Source organism: Schistocerca cancellata, chromosome 6 (genome assembly GCF_023864275.1).
Source record: "Schistocerca cancellata isolate TAMUIC-IGC-003103 chromosome 6, iqSchCanc2.1, whole genome shotgun sequence".
Classification (NCBI taxonomy): Eukaryota; Metazoa; Arthropoda; class Insecta; order Orthoptera; family Acrididae; genus Schistocerca; species Schistocerca cancellata.
This window is the reverse complement of record NC_064631.1, coordinates 229,265,356-229,284,327: the sequence shown is the minus strand read 5'-3', so window position 1 is coordinate 229,284,327 and position 18,972 is coordinate 229,265,356. Positions and strand designations below refer to the sequence as shown.

The window sequence follows — 18,972 nt, the reverse complement described above, 5'->3', positions numbered from 1 at the left end:
CCAGAGGCAGCAGCAATAAGAGTTCCAAAAGTGTTTCAAAAATGGTTCAAATGGCTCTGAGCACTATGGGACTCAACTGCTGAGGTCATTAGTCCCCTAGAACTTAGAACTAGTTAAACCTAACTAACCTAAGGACATCACAAACATCCATGCCCGAGGCAGGATTCGAACCTGCGACCGTAGCGGTCTTGCGGTTCCAGACTGCAGCGCCTTTAACCGCATGGCCACTTCGGCCGGCAAAAGTGTTTCACTCACCGGAACTCACTTCTACATAATCAACTACAGAGTACACATGACAGCAGACTCAAATCTGGGAAACCAGCCTGGCCAATGTAAGATGCGCCTCTTTTATATGCTTGTCAAGAATGGAAAGAGGTTTGTCAAAAGTTTCCTTCGATTAACTCTCACCTTATAACTGACACTAACAAACGCGTGAATGGATTTGGTCTTCCCGGAGAACTATGGACACCTCTGACTCGTTTTCGTACGGGGCATGGAAGATGTGGTGCCCGTTTGTATGAAATGGAGGTTCAAAGATGGTCCAGTGTGTGACTGTGCTGATCCTGTGCAAACTGTGCAGCACCTGTTTGAAGAGTGTATACTACGAAAATTTCTTGGTGGACTCAGCAAGCTGCATTTGGTGACACAAAGAGCTGTAGAATGGTTAAGAGACCTAGATGTTCCATTATAGTATTTTCTCGGGATTGTTTGTTTGCTTGTTTACATTACGTATATTTTAGTGTATATTTAACCTTAGGTATATGAAATCCTTAAATAAGACTGTAAAATGACCACTTAAGCCATACGAATAAATAGACACTTATGTGCACTTACTCTGACATATAATCAAAAAGTTAACTGGGGTAATAAATCGAACCAATGGCTCTAACGAGCCACTGCGGACCAAGTGTTAATATAAAAACATCTGGCAAAATTTCTAGGCGAAATCTTAGAGTGTTTGTCGGTAAGAGTTCGGACTCTTCCTGCGTTTCTCCTGCGGATCCCAAGTATAAAACGTCCTCAACCAGAGCAAGAGATCTTGGCTCTTGCTACACGTGTATGTTTCAAATTTAATATATCTGAAGGCGCGAGTGTGCTCAAATAACGCGTCCTGCTGATTAAGGTATTATATAGCAACTGAAGCAGTGAACATGTGGTTTAGTGTCAGTTATCTAAACTGTCAGGTGCCTCACACAAACACTTCCATAATTGAGAATTTTAGGAAACTACATGCTAGTTACCATGGCCAGTTTAAAAAATCCTCCCGCCTTTCAAAGAACACCAGATTTCTTGAACAGTGGTTCAATGGCTCTAAGTACTATGGGCTTAACATCTGAGGTCATGTCCCCTAGACTTAGAACTACTTAAACCTAACTAACCTAAGGACATAACACACAGCCATGCCCGAGGCAGGATTCGAACCTGCGACCGTAGCAGCAGCGCGGTTCCGGACTGAAGTGCCTAGAACCGCTCGGTCACAGCGGCCGGTTCTTGAACAGTGGAGCAGCATCGGTGCAGAGCTAAAGGAAAAATTTATTTACTGCTGAAGTACAGTCTAGAAGGAAACTCCGAAGCCAAGGGCAACGACGCTCCCGTCGTGCAAATGTTGGCATTAGGGAGCTCGCTCGCTTGCACCGTGCGTGCTACCGCATCTTCGTGGTATTACCAACTCCACCTTCTTAGCACAACAAAAGAATGCGATAAACATTGCCTTGAAGTAGTTTGGTGTTGGGAGCGACGGACTGTGTCTCAGAACGAAGAGGATTAGCTACGTATACAGAAATTGCTAGGTATATGAAAGAGAAATTTTTGTTGTATGCTGTGTGTGTAAGATGAGATATTTTTCATTAAATTTTATCACCAGGAGAGAAATAGCAAGTGGCCTTTTCGAAAACCTAAAATAAAACGATAAATTACATAGTGCCTTACAGTGTGGATACACCTCAGTGGAAGTCAGTCAGAATCATTAAGGCTACAGGGCATACGTTTTTAAGAGTAGTTTACAAGAAACAACCTGGGACGAAATTTATAAAAAAAGAAATGCCCATATAAAATTCAATCTATTCCATGATAAATTCATATCAATATTTGAAAACAGCTTTCCACATTAGCTAATCAGAAGGGACATTAGACAGCCGTGTAAGAAACCATGAATCACTAAGAGGATTAAATTATCTTGTGAAAGGAAAAGGGCAATGTATGTTTTTACAAGAACAAGTAGAGACACTGCAGTAGTTGCACACTACAAATACTACTCAAATTGCTAAGAAAGGTTACTGAAGTCCGCCCGGTTAGCGGTGCGGTCTAACGCTCGTCTCTCCGGATTGGGAAGAAGCACCTGGTCCCCGGCACTAATCTGCCCCGCGGACTTGTGTCGACGTCCGGTGAGCAGGCCAGTCTTTGGATGGTTTTTCGGCGGTTTTCCACGTGCCTCGGCGAATCTGGTTCCCCTTATTCCGCCTCAGCTACACTATGTAGGCGATTTCTGCGCAAGAAAGTCCTCCACGTACGCGTACACCACTAGTACCCTACCACGCAAACATTGGGGTTACACTCATCTGGTACGAGACGTTCCCTAGGGAGGGGAGGTGGGGGGGGGGGGGGGGGGGGAGGGTTGTCCGCCGGGGACCGGAAAGCCTCTCCGTCGTTTCTAGCCCCCCGGTCAACATACAATGCAATACATACAAGGTTATAAAAAAATCAAGAAACATGCACACAGTGTCAGAAATCAGTAAGTCTAACAACAGAGTTAAGGCAATATAGAATACAGTGAAGCAAGAGACAGGACAACCAACCACAGAAGGGGATAACTTTACTATTGAATTGAGTGGCAGGGATATAAATGACAAGTCACAGGTAGAAAATGTATTTAATAATCATTTCTTAAACATAGTAGAAAGCATAGGGGCCAACAGTTCAATAGAAAGATCACAGCAATGTGTTGAAGTAACTCTCATAAAATTACATCACATGAATGTACCACCAACTGCTCCTGCTGAAATTAAGAGGGTCATACATTCTCTCAAGAATAAATGCTCTTCTGGTTTTGATTGTGTTTCCAATATAGTACTAAAGATTTGTTCCAATACAATAAGTCCGTTATTGTCCGAAATATGTAATGCGTCACTAACTCAAGGCATTTTTCCAGAGAGACTAAAGTATGCCGTTTTTAAACCCCTCTTTAAGAAAGGTGTTAAGATAAACGTTAGTAACTACCAACCTATTTCACTGCTGACATCATTTTCCAAAATTTTTGGGAAGGTGATGTATTCTAGAATAGTATCTCACCTTGGAAACAATAATATCCTCAGCAAATCACAGTTTGGGTTTCAGAAGGTTGCTGTACTGGGCATTTTCACACACCAGATATTACACGCATTAAATAACAAAATAGCACTAGTAGGTATTTTCTGTGACCTATACAAGCCATTTGATTGTGTGAATCATACAATACTCCTAGATAAATTAAAGTTTTATAGGATTGATGGTATAGCCAACCAACGGATCATGTCACATCTAACAAGAAGAATGCAGAAAGTTGTACTTAGTAGTAATTCAACCAACAGAATCCAGGGACACAATTCTGACTGGGGAGAAATCACGTATGGGTTTCCAATGCAATCTTAGGTCCGCTACTGTTTCTCATATATGTAAATGATCTACCGTCTAATGTACAACAAGCAGAATTAGTTTTCTTTGCAGATGACGCCAGTATTGTAATCACTCCCAGTATACATACAGAAATGGAAGAAATGGCGAACACAGTTCTCAAAAGTATCATTGGTTTACTGCGAATGGCCTCACCCTTAATTTCACATCATATTCAGTGCTGCACCTGTAGGGGTACTGAACCAGTAATAAGTGTAACATATGGTGATTAAATAATACTTATGGCGGAACTACAACATTCTTAAGTGTCCATATTGATGAGAATTTAAATTGGAAAAAAACACATTTTGGAACTACTAAAACAACTTAGTTGTTACACATTTGCACTTAGAACCATAGCAAATTTTGGGCAGAGAGAAGTCAGTAAGTTGACGTATTTTGCTTATTTTCATTCAGTAATGTCATATGGAATAATGTTCTGCGGTAACTCATCTTTAAGAAAGGTCTTCATTGCCCAAAAACGTGCTGTAAGAATAATATGTGGTGCTCACACGAGATCATCTTGTAGACGTCTGTTTAATGAGTTGGGTATTCTGACTACTGCTTCACAGTATATTTATTCCCTCATGAAATTTGTTGTAAATAATCCACTACAGTTCAAAAGGAACAATGAGGTACATATAATCCACTACAGTTCAAAAGGAACAATGAGGTACATAATTACAATACTAGAAGAAAAAATGACAGCCATTACTCAACGCTAAGGTTGTACATTGTATTCGTCGTTTTAATAACAGTAACGGTTAAATAACCCTTTGTTAGCCCCGCAGAGAATAAGAAGTTTTGTAGAAAACTACTGAAATAATACAGTCAGCTAATACACCTTTTTATCTGCCCTGTCCTCAGTGAATGAATGAATGAATGAATGTATGCATACTTTCGCTTCAAAGATGAACTTAACAGCAAGTGTCTAAAGACAGTAAGTACAAAGCACTTAAACTAGCAGGTAATCAGCACTTGTTGCTCTATGAAGAAAAATGCAACAATGGTCCTTCCTCTTGCTAGAGTGTTTAATATTCTGTGTCGATTACTTGATTATCGCCATTGTTCTTCCCTCCCACGTAGTCAGTTATTGTGATATAATGTAGCAAAGGAGTGGCTGAACTAGTCAAAAACGCCTTTGTGTCAAATCATATCCTCTGCTGGTTATTTATCATACCGTAGCAAATCTAGCGCCACAACATATATTCCACTATCACAATGAATCTTTCACTCTGCAGCGAAAGTGTGAGCTGTTTTAAAAGCATACTGGCAGGCTATAAATGCGTATCGAACCGGGACTACCCCGGAATCATGACTTTCATGGATAAAGGTCTTCCCGACTGAGCTATCCAATGCAGTGTTTACCTTTGTCTGGTCGTTTTAATAATGTTAATACATTAGGAGCATTTTATAAAGAAAATGCCTTTATAGAAAGAACAAAAATCCTATTACTACAACTTTTTTTATACATGAAACCCAGGACCTACATCTACTTCACGACATAATTTCAACCTATATTACGGCTTGTATCGTTATCGTATTTTGAGACCCGTTATCACAGAAATCTGCCGTTTGTGCGTCCGTACAACTGTGAGCATTTCTTCAAACGCGAGGAAAGACACGAGATCATGAAATCGTGAAGTGTTTTTTATCGACTCCCGCGCTCGTTGCTTTCCCCACACAATGTGCTAATTTCACGTCTCTTGCATTTGAGAAACGATTAATAGCGTATATTCACAATGTGTTTTTTTTTTTCAGTCGGCTGGCCAGTTTTAAACATGTCAAACCTACGTTCATTCAAACGAAAGCTACCGTTCTGGTGTCTGTGGATAGTCACTAGTTGAAGATACTTTGTGAGCATGCGTGGTGTGCGACCGCGAAGTTCCAACAGGTGTCTTTAAAAACTGTACTTTAGAAATGCGTCTCGTACTACAGTTTTGAAAATATTATTCCTACAAAAATTAAGAGATTAAGCGGAATTGCTTAATTATTAATCTCTATTTCTCAGATGACACGGAAAAATTATTTCTCTTACTTTTAGTTAGTTTCAACAGGTCAATCATCTAATTTCTTCCACTGAACTCATCTTTCACCGGGAACGTCACCAATTTTCTACGACGTTGGAAACTATAAATTCGATATTAATATCTGCTGTTTTCTATAATTTTTACATAACAACACGTTCCCGCTGTTTCCGCTCCTTCCGTCTCAACCTCAGCTGTCTGATGCACTTAGGACTCGCCTATCTGTGTAAACGAGTACGACAACTATTTTTACGCGTCGTCGCTTTCCCACCAAAACACAGGATGGTGGCTTTCACGTCCGTTATATTTTCCATTAAACTATTTGGGAGACTTGCACCATTTCATTTCATTTTACGGTCTTCTAGCATCATAACGCTGAACGAACCCTAAGCACATTAACCAAGACAATGACTGCAAATTGCTGGCAGATAAGAAGCTAATGTAATCAAGGTGAAACTTCCGCCATCGTCGACGCACAAACATAAGTATTGCTTTACCATCACCTGCTGACACTGCCCATTCACAATCCCATAGCACCTGAAATAATCATTTCCGACCATTACTCGTGTCAAAATTCTCAGTTTAATCTTAAACCCAAAGATGTGCAACACCCTGTACGGGCCATGTGGAAAGTTGTTGTTCACCGTCAGCATGTGCTGCTGAAGACGGCATTAAGTGAATAATGAAGTGAAAAAAAAAACGTAAACAGAAACAAGCCCTGAAGTTTCCCTTGCCTGCACCGACCACTGTTGGTATTACCTGCTAGTCCTGAAGCTGTCTCCAATGAGAAGACTCGTAAGAGCATTACAACAGAAAAACAATGGATTTCCGTGCTAAGGTAGGTTTAAAAAATTACGATGAACGGTTCCATAAATAACTGAAAAGGACATTTAAGACCGAAAATGACTTTATTCGTCGTAAAAATGATAAATTACCGATTCTCCAGTTAACACAAATTGGCAGATCTGTGGAACAGATATCTAACTCTTAGGTTTGACTTGTTTCGTGTTAAATTTTTCCTAGTTCTGGCCTTTTTCTGATCCTGCAAAGTATGAACATAAACGGAATGCTCACGGACATTCCAACAAATAGTAATGCTGACGTTCGCGTAGACTATAAGGTAGTGTGCCCTGACTGTTAAATGTACATGTGCAGTAGTGTTAACTACAGCTGTTAGTAAAGAAACGCTCCCTGAACCAAATCCAAATCAATGTGTGATCATTGGTGATCGTAGACACTATCATAAGGCGGGGGAGAGGTTCTAAAATTTGTCGTTCTCGATATGACGCACAGTGGATCCCAAAACGTCTCGCTATCCACGAACTATATTTGACAATATGTACGCGGATTTCTTTTGTCTCGAACTATTGACATCACTTTAGAATTTTTAACGTGTTTTACTGTATTACCTAAAGATTAAATCCCAATAGTTTGTCAAGTACAGCATCTTACGTTATATGAATATGGGTGCCTTTAACGCAATTTGAAATTATATTTTCATATGATTAAATTCAGAATATTCAATGTATTACGAAAGACAGTTAGAAATTTTTCACTAAAGTAATTTATTCATTCTCCAAGAATGTTAGGTTGAAACTAAAAATTAGAACTGTGAAATAGAAAAAAATATTGAGAAAATACTGCTATAAATGGAGCAACAGGGATAAAGTGTAAAAAACGTTTATTCAATGTTTATGTTGACACTGCCTGAAAACAACACATATGATCATGTTAAGTGATGTTGATAGGCATAACTGATAATAAACAAAATTGTTTTGAAAGCTACATAATGTGTAACGCAGAAACAGTGTACGATTAGGTGCTGATGGAAAGCGCCTTGTTTATGTTGTTCAGGAAATCCGCGCGCTTGGGCGTTGGAACAATCCCTCTCTGCAGATTGATATGAGCGACGTAAGAAAGCGACAGAGAAGCGATTGGGACAATTTGGCCACTGATCTGTTATTCATCTTGACTAATACCAACGCTGAAACTGCTGCCGAAAAGAAGTGTTAATTACTAGCACACACATACATATCCAACTATCACAGACCCTGCAGACCAAGTGCTTCCATAGTGCCTCCAGTTCTTCACGTTTTGTGCTCGGTTTCTCTAGGTGTCTTTAGTCTCCAGGATTGCCAAGTCATTTGCTAGATCATCCATCTAGCGCTGCCTTGGTCGTCCTATGCGGAGTCTGCTGTGTGGTTTCCCCCTCGAGTGCTTTCATCATCAGTCTTCTGGCATACGGTCTACATGGACCGCCCAGTGGATTCTTTTGCTCTTCAGCTTCCGTTGTATTGTTGGTTATTATACCAAGAGGTAGAGTTCCTCATTCTTCCTTCTCCATTCTTTAAGATAGGTCCCCATATAGTCATTACATTTCTTTCAAATATTAATAGTTTTCTTTTATCATTTTATCAGGCTCCAGGTTTCAGAACCATACATGACTACTTGGCACATCACTGTTAATAATATATATACTCATCTTAATATTCGCTGATAATGATTTTGAGCTGAATGTCTCCCTGATGGAATACATTCGTTTCATTCCCCCTGCTGTTCTTTCCTTGATGTCCATGTTCTACGCTGATGTCACTGGTAAACCAAGATACGATGTTGTAAGTAGGCTGTTTATGTTTTCTTTATGTAAGTAGGCTGTTTATGTTTTCTTATCGGCAACGTTACGTAGCGCTCTATATGAAAATCACTGGCTGTGCTGTGTGCAGTCTGTGGCTAGTTTGCATTGTTGTCTGCCATTGTAGTGTTGGGCAGCGGCAGCTGGATGTGAACAGCGCGTAGCGTTGCGCAGTTGGAGGTGAGCCGCCAGCAGTGGTGGATGTGGGGAGAGAGATGGCGGAGTTTTGTAATTTGTCATGAACTGCTATATATATATGATGATATTAAGGTAAATACAGTGTTTGTTCTCTATTAAAATCATTCATTTGCTAACTATCCCTATCAGTAGTTAGTGCCTTCAGTAGTTTGAATCTTTTATTTAGCTGGCAATAGTGGCGCTCGCTGTATTGCAGTAGTTCGAGTAATGAAGATTTTTGTGAGGTAAGTTATTTGTGAAAGGTATAGTTTAATGTTAGTCAGGGCCATTCTTTTGTAGGGATTTTTGAAAGTCAGATTGCGTTGCGCTAAATAATATTGTGATTCAGGTTAAGCACAGTCGTGTATAATTTGTTCTAAGGGGACGTTTCAATGTATTTGAGCTGGTGAACTTTCTTGAACCTCTTGCCATCTAAAGAAATTCTTCCTACTCTTTTCTCCCTAATTACATGAACTAACGCCACAGTGTTTACCGTCGCACTCGGCAACGTCAGATCTACTGTTCATTAGACTCAAAGATAATTGCCGCAAACGCATGAGAATTTTGTAGCGAAATTTAAGTCTATGTCTCCTTATTCGAAGATCATGCGAGTGTTCCTCGCGTCCCGTCGCCATCCCCATTTCGCGGACGCCTGTATGTGTAATGACAATGTTTCTTAGATACACCGCACATTGGACAGTTACGTGTATCCCTGATCAAAACACCTCTTCTCCCTCTATGATATATTTCCTAGTTTTTAATATAAGGCGTCTTGCACATGACAGACTATCGTGAAGAACATCATTACAGTTAACGGACTGATCACAATGAAAATAGAATGAAACTTCATGGCAGATTAAAATTGTGTGGCGGACCGAGACTCTAACTCGGGAGCTATGCCTTTCGCGGGCAAGTGTTCTACCCATGACGTCATCAATATGGCGGAAATGGCTATGGCGTCTGTGATATCACTACACACACACACACACACACTCACTCACGACAACAAACACGAAAATACGTATAAATAAGGCAACAACATCTCCCTCCAAAAATACAATCAAACTAACGGGACAACCGAGGGGAATTGGGGATTTTAGGGAGGGGACAAGCTAAACATAACAGTATAAAAAAAACCACCATGATCCCAAAACACACAAGATGACGAACAAAAAAAAATAATAATAATAATTACAAACTCTACAGGAATCGGACACTTCCCTTGACCCGAAAAAATCAACATCTACAACTACGAAAAACAAAACCATAACAACGAAACCTCAAAAATTAAAAACTCAAACATACCTACGTAAATTAAAACACATTCAATACACAATAAATACACAGAACATTACAACTCGAGAACAAAAACAATTACCACCAACAAATTTCGGCCGGCCATCCCACACACACACACACACACACACACAGAGGACGCCATCAAAAACAACAAGACGACATCTACAAACAAACAACTCAAACTCCGCGTCATAATGACGTCACACACCACAACACCCTTACGTCATGGGTCAAAGCAGACGGGTGGAATCGGACGCTTCCGTTGAACCGAGGTTTGCGAGTCAGTTTTTCGCTATGATTTCAGAAATGGCAGTTTTTGCCCAACTTCACCTTGTGAACAGTTTACAAAGCAAGTCAGAAAATCGTGCGACACGTAGGTACCGTCGCCAGCCGAGCGGGAGAGAAGAACATAACTGCACCAACGATACAGCTTTGTTAAGATCGGAGAGTATTTATGTTCCCTAATTGGTGACGTATCATTTTACCCGGCGCTGCAGCGTACAAGGCTGGACAACTAGGCAATTTGCGAGAATCGAACGTAGTGAATATAGACTTACCTGGGCACGGAGGCTGCAATCCGTCAACGAGCACAGCTTCCAGCTGGTCCTCCCGCAGCCGGTTGGGGTGAGGAATGTCCTGCTGCACAGCAGTCATCCGGGCAGGGCTGGTGGCTTCCTACGGCACGCGAGAGAGAAAAAGAGCGTGGCCAGTAGGCGCGCGCGGGCCGAGTGTGACACACGAAACTGGCGTGTTGTGGCGGCGGCAGCGCACTGCCGTGCCAGCAGCGCGTCCTCACTGTTGCCAACACTCCGCCCTACAAACCCTCCGGCGGAAAGGTGCCAGCGGCTTACAGTCAGCGAGGCAGGAAGCGGTGTTAACCCTGGCGTAACTTGGGTAGTACTAGTAGGCGCCCAGGGCAAACTGTGACTCTACGCCTGTGCTGCCCCCCACCCCCCCATACCCCCCCCCCCACACCCCCTGTCCACTCGCTACTAGCATCACACAATAAGAACAACTTCGGGTACACTGAATTGGAGAGGGACCTGGGCACCGTTATATGCAAGAAGCCTTCTCAATTTAGGTCTATTCAAAAACGATCTCAGTGTGCTGTGTACGGGAGTGCTAATTAGTGTGAACATCTCGTTCCGCGTCTATCAGACAGTGATACATCAAGTACGAAGAACAGGGTAGCGTATGGTAGAGCATCGGGTGCGTGTGCTTCGCTGAGGCTTGACGCGTCTACTTCAGGCCCAATACCTTCTTTATTCTCTGCCCTCCCCCCTCCCTCGCTACTTTAGCATTACACTATTTTTTATTTAATCTCAATCGCTGCTTGAGGCCCCTACACACACACACACACACACACACACACACACACACACCAATTTATCGGCCGATCGACCGACAAATTTCGTTGCAGCTTACACACGTCCGACCGACTGCACTTAGCGATTACGGTGTACCCTGTTGTTGCGATTCGTTTTTTTTTTAAGTTCACTGTTTTCATGTCCCGTGAGAGCCCGCTACGTTTTACACAGAAACAAACACGGGATTTGCCTCGGCTGTTTTAGAGGTAACAGGACAAAAAAAAAAGAAGTACGAAGCGAAAGCTGTGGGCAAAGAAGTGGCTAATGCAAGGAAAGAAATTCACTCATGTTCTGTTACGTAAGCAGCTGCGATTCGATGATTTTCGTAATTATCTAAGAATGGATGAATAATGTATTTATGGGCTGCTGAACATCATCAAACCATTATTAACGAAAAAGGATACTGTAATGAGAGAGGCTGATAGCTATATTATGATTTCTAATCATTGACAGAAGTTAAGAGGATCGCAAATTCAGTGCTGTTGTATCCCAACAATTTTCAGTTTGGAACCGCGCGACCGCTGCGGTCGCAGGTTCGAATCCTGCCTCGGGCATGGATGTGCGTGATGTCTAAGTTTAAGTAGTTCTAAGTTCTAGGGGACTGATGACCTCAGATGTTAAGTCCCATAGTGCTCAGAGCCATTTGAACCATTTTTTATCCCAACAGTTACTAACTAAAAGTGTTCCTGAAACATGCAACGTGATTTATATTTGACTGAGGAAATGGTAAAAGCAAAATAAATAAAACAAGAGACGTTCATGTAAACATCATTATTTTGTTAATGTATGTAGCATAAAAGATGACATGCAAGTTTAAGAAACTCATTTCAGATTCGAAGAACAAAGACTATACACATGGTGCTGGCGCACATCATCTAATAAATACAACAGATACAAAAGAAATGAAGTATTTAGCAACTATGAGAACTATGCAAAAAATGTCACACTTTTCTCCTTACAGCAGAGGGCTTGGATATAGGCTGGGCTTTTTTAATACCTGTAACAATGAAGCAAGTATATTGCATGAATTAACGTCCATTGAATATCGATATTTCGATTTTTACATTTTATTTCCCGTAAGCATCGGAAAGAAGGCGAAGAAAATACAGAAGGTCGACAGACTCTTATTCTCACCATGTGCCACACGAAACCATTATGGATCAGTTAACAAAATGAAAAAAGTGTTTCATTTCTTGCGTCTATATTGCTATATTCCTCGCATGACGTGCCCCATTTACATTTGCAGTTTCTAAATTTCTCCAGAAACCGCTATACAAGGGACAACACAATGTGTTGGGTGGATTGAGAGGTGGGAATGGGGCTGAGCGGGGGCGAATGTCAGGTGGTCTGCCCTGCCGATATCCCGACAAGGAAAGTTCGTCGATCGCTCGCTCAAAACGCCCACATATGTGCAATTTGTCCGTCGGTCGTTGGTGCGTGTGTAGGGCTCTTAGCTTGGGTAATAAGCGCCAAGAGCAAACTTGAACTTTATGTCTCTGGTTCCCCCCTCCCCACCCCCTTCTCCCTGCCATCATGACACCATTTTTTGTGTAATCTCTATCGCTGCTTGGACTGGCTATTCCTTTGAGATCAACACCACGTTGTAATGAAATTTAAAATACACATTTCAATCATTCTTTCTACTATAACACATACTGAAACAAGAAAATACACAGTCGAAGGTCGCATTGGTTGCAACGAAAACGCGATTACATTTTTATCGTTTCGTTGTCAAGCTATCGATTAATTCTTCGCTTGTAATGGCGTCGTGGGATGGACTGTCGGTATTGAGAAAGGTAAATACCGAAATATCAGACTGGGGCAAGGGTACTGGAGCGTACTGAACCGGATCAGAACTGACTGAAATTTAAAATACGTCTTTCAGTCACTCTTTTTACTGTAACACGCTCTGAAACAAGAAAATACACAATCGAAAGTCGCACTGGTTGCAATAAAAACGCGATTCCATTTTCATCGTAACGTTGTCGATTAATTCTTCGCCTGTACTGATGTCATGGGATGAACTGTCGGCATTGAGAAAGGTAAATACCAAACTATCAGACTGGATCAATGGTTATGTTATGTTATGTTAACTGGATAGGACGGAGAGGCTCCGTCCCCGCCGCAGCCGCAGTGGTCCGCAACCCCACGACGGCTACCGCAGTCCACTTCACTCCTTGCCGCCCCAAACCGAACCCAGGGTTATTGTGCGGTTCGGCCCTCGTTGGACCCCACAGGGAACGTCTCACACCAGACGAGTGCAACCCCTATGTTTGCGTGGTAGAGTAATGGTCGTGTACGCATACATAGAGAACTTGTTTGCGCATAAATCGCCGACATAGTGTAGCTGAGGCGGAATAAGGGGAACCAGCCCACATTTGCCGAGGCAGATGGAAAACCGCCTAAAAACTATCCACAGACTGGCCGGTTCACCGGACCTCGACACAAATCCGCCGGGCGGATTCGTGCCGGGGACCGGCGCTCCTTCCCGCCCGGAAAGCCGTGCGTTAGACCGCTCTGCAATCGGGCGGGCGGATCAATGGTACTGGAGCATATTGAAGCGGACAAGCACTGACCGGGCCAGATGAGGAACATTGCTGCACTAGTGGGAATGGAAGTACTCCCCTGAACGTGACTGCGACGAAGAGCAACATAAAGTACACCACGTAACATTCTGAATGTTCCCTCAAAGCATTCAGAGGAACAAGACCTTCACTATTTGTCTACAGAAGCTTATGATTGGATTTCGAACCCATCACGAATTTGAGATTGTATCTGTTTATATATGTATATATTTATGAATGGTGGGCTCCATGTGGTTCCCAGGTCGTGCAGCGAAAGTAAACCATAAAATTACCAAATATGCAGCAACCAGTAGTATGTGGTTGACAAAATTCCTTGTCAATATATCCATTACATGTAAATATTTTAGTATTATATCATTATATTTTACCTCACTTTGTATGTCATACCTCTTTCTTCTTCTTCTCATTTTTATTTTAGCTGTTATCTTTTCGCATAGAGGGCGGGTTTGCTTTGCAGCGCCCCCTTATGGTTTCTCATTGTCATAGTCAGTTCTCGATGTATCACTTTATGTTTGACCCCTGCTTAAGACAGTATTACTACGTAGAACACGTATTGGTTGAAATATAAATTTGTATGTTCATTTTAAATGGTTTAATGCGTCTACATACATTTAATTGGTTTACGTTGCTTTATGTACATTTATTCATTTGGTCACTATTATTAATTATGTTTATTCTTGTATTTGTAGCACCGATGATGGCTGTTAATCAGTTGAAATCGATTTACAATAGTGAATAAATAAAACATGATTTTGCGACTAGTTGCTGCATATTCGGTAATTTTATGTTTATAGGATTTCGTTTTGCTATTGTTTTCCTGTTAGTGACGTTAGTCTTGGTCGTTGGCCCCCACACACGCACCAGTTTATTGGTCGATTGGCCGATCGACCGACCAGTTTCCTGGCAGCCTACACACGTCTGCGCTCCGTATTTATCCTGTCATCACTGGATAAATAAATAAATAATGGCACTCGCAGATTGGTCGTTGGCTGCAGCCTACAAGAAAGTAGACGTATCGTCTTTGGATGGGCGCAGAAATGTGAAGAACGAGTTAGACTGCATGCCCATTTGATTTTAAGAATAGCAGATCTCGTTAAAAGTTGATAAACGTAAGATAACGACCATAACAACGGCAAGGAATCCGATATTATGCGAGTACAAGATTTGTGGTAAACTCTTGGAAGTTCTTGTTTGGAGTAAAGCTTCGGAACGATGTCAAATGGTACCAACACGTGAAATCAGTATTAGATAAGGAGGACGGAAGACTTAAATTTACTACGAGGGTTCTGGGAAGGTGAAGTGTACCTGTAAAGGAAATTGTATACCTTACGCTAGAGTGATTATAGAGTACTGTCCCAGTGTTTGGAGGTCTTATCAAGTAGCCCTGACAGCAGATGTCGAACCAATCGGCAGGCGCTCTGCTACGATAATATCAGATCAGTACAGCCCATAATGAACGTATAAGAGATATTTAAACAGGTATCTCTGTGGGTAAAGGAGACATTGACCTCACAAAGCCTTACTGGATAAATTCAGAGAACCCGTATTCGAGGGAGACTGCTGTCTCTATTGCCATAGCGTATCGCTCGCGGGGGCCACAAAAATAACGTAAAAGAGGCGCACAGTGTAATGAAATGACCTACACTCGTGCTTAAGATTAAGGATTTTCACACCGTTTCAGAAATGAAGGTCTATGGCCATTTCCAGTCCATTTTTTTCAGTTACAGTGGTGATTTACTTCGATATGCTGGAAAGATATCATAGCAACAACTGAATAAGGCAAGTCGTGACTACGTCTTACATCATGCCGCAACAAACAACATCAACTGTTTACTGAAAGATGTTTAATGACAACAAGGGCACTCGTAGTACAGACTCCAGGAGGCAAGAGGACACGAGAGCAACATTGAAAGTGTGCTGTACGTGAGGTGTATCTTGGACCAGTTTGGAATAGCCCATATCGCATAATTTCGTATAATTTATCATTTCAGCAGCTTTTTTCAGCATTTAGTATCGCTACTGGCATAGCTGCTGGTACAACTCGGATGCACGAGCGACTGCTGTGTGCCCCAAGGAAGTATAAAAGGACCGATGTCGTTCATATTATACAGAGCATTCCCTTGATGCTGATGAAACAAAGATGATGGCGCACATTGACTGGATTTTCCCGCTGCTATTACACTGTGAATCCGATATATGACCTATCGGACACTAAACGATGATGAACCCAACTATTACAGGCATGCTGACGCTGACCGAGAAGCCAACAACGGCACCCAGCTGCAGCTGTCGAGAACACCGCTCCACAACGCCAAAGGTATCCACCTGCATCATACCCACTGCTACTAAAGCCTACCCTTCCATGGCCTGTAGCAGACAGCAAGAAAACAGCGAATGCTCTTACAACCCGACGCAACTATCGCAGAGGCATTTTTTCATCTTGGCTCTTGCCTTGGCACTTTTCTTCCTCTGTTCTTCAAACTGTTACCCTCGGTTCAACTTTCGACCCAATCTATCTCCAGATGAGCGCATATTAATGGTTAATCATAACCAGACGTATGCAAACTTCGCAGTACCCACATCCTGCGAGACCTCACTTAGTGAAAACTAACCAATATGCAGAGATGGCAGTAGATTTTTTGTGTTGGCCATCATACCGACGTGAGCGTGTAGGTGCTCCACCTTATAAAAAGGTGGTCCTCTACGGACCTGACACGTGTCCCGAGCACTTCATCTTTCACAAGACATCACAAGAAGAAAGCAAATCGGTTTAGGTCAGGTGGTCGAACAGGCCACCAAACAGGACGTCCTTTTCCCGTCCAGCTATTTAGGGAACATCTATCGCAACTGTTCACAATCAAAATGTGCAAAGTGAGATGGCGTTCTATTTTAATGAAACTAAATTCCGACACGAAGGCCTCACTTCAACCCATTTTGTTGTATGCTTAACTGTTGCTCGGGTTTGTCTTCCCCACATCCAAGTAGCCATCATGATAAATCACTGTACAGATAATGTCACAGGTTCATTGGCTTGCTTATCACACAAAACGTTTTGCTGAAAAACTGTTGACTCGATCATTTCCGGACAAGGGTTCTGTACCTCAAATTAGTACATACTGCCTTGCTCAAAACACCAGAAAAGTTGTATTATCATCACACTTCGTACATCACTGACTTAGCAGGTTTAGAATTCTTATCCGATAAGAACGATCATAAAATCCTGTCAATTCTAGATAATCTACTAACCTGCTGCAAAGATTAGCTGTTAGGTGTTTAAACAAATAAATAGAAAGCAGTGAACGGGAAAATTTTATTTTCGATTATACTGTCAGTGGTGTCATACAAAGCCTTATTTTTGAATTAAAATACTGAATATTCCTTTAAAAAGAAAAAAAATTCTCGCGTAACGTGTGCTTTACATATCGCATACGAATTCAATTGCTGAGCGGTACTGACCCTGTGTTGCGCATGAGAAGTATCGTGAAACAAATCTTTAAAGTTAGTGAAATACTGAATTTGAAATAATGTAAACTAATCTAATTCAATGCGAAAGTAAGTGATGGTGTCCTCAGTGAAAAGTATTTAACTGAAACTCAATACCAAAGTATATTGTGAAAGTTGCGAGACATGAAGCGCAATTTGTGACTTGTAATGTCCACGAAATAAAGTACCGTTCTACTCGTAAGAAACATAACTGTTTGAGATTACCTACAGTGTTCATTATAAGTTAATCTGCTTGCTTAGCACAACACCTGATAATTCTCATTACGAATTGCTTCCTCATAAGAAGGCAAAGTGATATCTGTCCTGAAATAAAAGTAAATTGCCTCATGCTCAGGATGCTGTTTTGCGTCTGGTGTACTGACGTTCTCGAAAGCAAATTTGAAATAACAGATGCAGGAACTAAAGAAAAAATAAATTACGGTACTAACTAAAAAATTAGTTTTTTGATTGTCAGAATCAATCTGCGGCATAGTGTGGCGTAAGGTGCAACGCACACACGACAAAATATTCAAAACATTACTAATAACAATGGAAGAGCGTTTTACTTTAAGGGAAGTCTTTCTTGAAGAAGTAAACTGTGATTATTGTCATAAAAGACTGTACAACATAAGATTTTAACAATTACGCAGTTCTCCCAACACAAAATTAGACTTTCCTACCAACTGCGTTATTTGTGACATAATAAAAACAAAGAGATCAAATTAACACTAATCATGAATGTTACTAGTTGATTACCTTGAAAAACTGCGGCGCGGGGCGGCCGCGCGGTTAGAAGCACCATGTCACGCATTGCGCAGCCCCTCCCGCCGGTGGTTCTAGTCCTCCCTTCGGGCATGGGTGTTTGCGTTGTTCTTCGCATAAGTTAGTTTTAAGTACTGTGTAAGTCTAGGGACCGATGACCCCAGCGGTTTGGTCCCCTAGGAATTCACACACATTTGAACATTTTTTTTTGAAAAACTCTTGTCCTTCAATAGAATCAATAACCTATGGTTACAAGCAACTTTTCATCTCTGAAATAAAGTATTCCACGAGATTCACAAATATCAAACGTGCTTCTCTAAAAACTCAACTGCTCGCTATCATGCCTCAAATAAAAGTGCCCCTGCACTGCACAACTAACCGGCGACAAAGCGCACCACATACTGCATTCAACCAGAGGCAAGGATCTTATTCACTGCTCGTGCAGCGCGCTCATTCATCTTTGTCCCACTACAGTAAAGGTGAATTAGTTTCAATGGCAGAAAACATATGGAAACCTTACACTTTCGGTAAGGACGCTGTGCGGTATCAAGAAGAACAGTCTCGGAATCTCGAGATTATGATAAGCAAGTTTATGCCAAAGAGCTTGCCCGCTAAATTCTTGCAACTAACAAAGAGAACCCGCTATGGGTCGTTCTCTGTTGCACATGAAGCTTGGTGAGGTAACAGAAGAATAAAAAAAAGGGACAACAATTTTTTTTGTCTTAGGTGCCAACACCTGGTAGCTTCCGAGAAACCAACGATCCAAGTTTCGCGTGACTTCGTCAGACTACTCGCGCTGCGTAAAGCCAAGTGCATTGGCGCATTATGAGTAAGAGCATAGTTCGGAAATCTTGCGCCTCGTGTTCAAATACAGTCACAGATTTTTTTCTTTTATTGTCGTGGGAGTATGCGATATCAATATTTTCATGAGGTCGTGAAATATAATGGAATTAATGGCAAAAGAAATAAAGATTTCAGATCTTACTGAAAAC

At 41.6% G+C, this 18,972-nt stretch overlaps 1 protein-coding gene across 3 annotated transcripts in view; it reads right to left on the bottom strand.

The window, feature by feature from the left end:
- LOC126088100 (aldehyde dehydrogenase, dimeric NADP-preferring-like) overlaps positions 1 to 10,478 on the bottom strand; it is a 384,157-nt gene extending 373,679 nt beyond the window's left edge. The window contains exon 1 of one of the 3 annotated variants that reach the window (XM_049906192.1): positions 10,341 to 10,478. In XM_049906192.1, coding sequence (XP_049762149.1) covers positions 10,341 to 10,437 — 97 coding nt within the window. In that variant the 5' untranslated portion in view covers positions 10,438 to 10,478. The remainder of the gene's footprint in view (positions 1 to 10,340) is intronic. The other 2 variants (XM_049906194.1, XM_049906195.1) reach the window with 2 other exon arrangements.
- Positions 10,479 to 18,972: the final 8,494 nt, after the last annotated feature.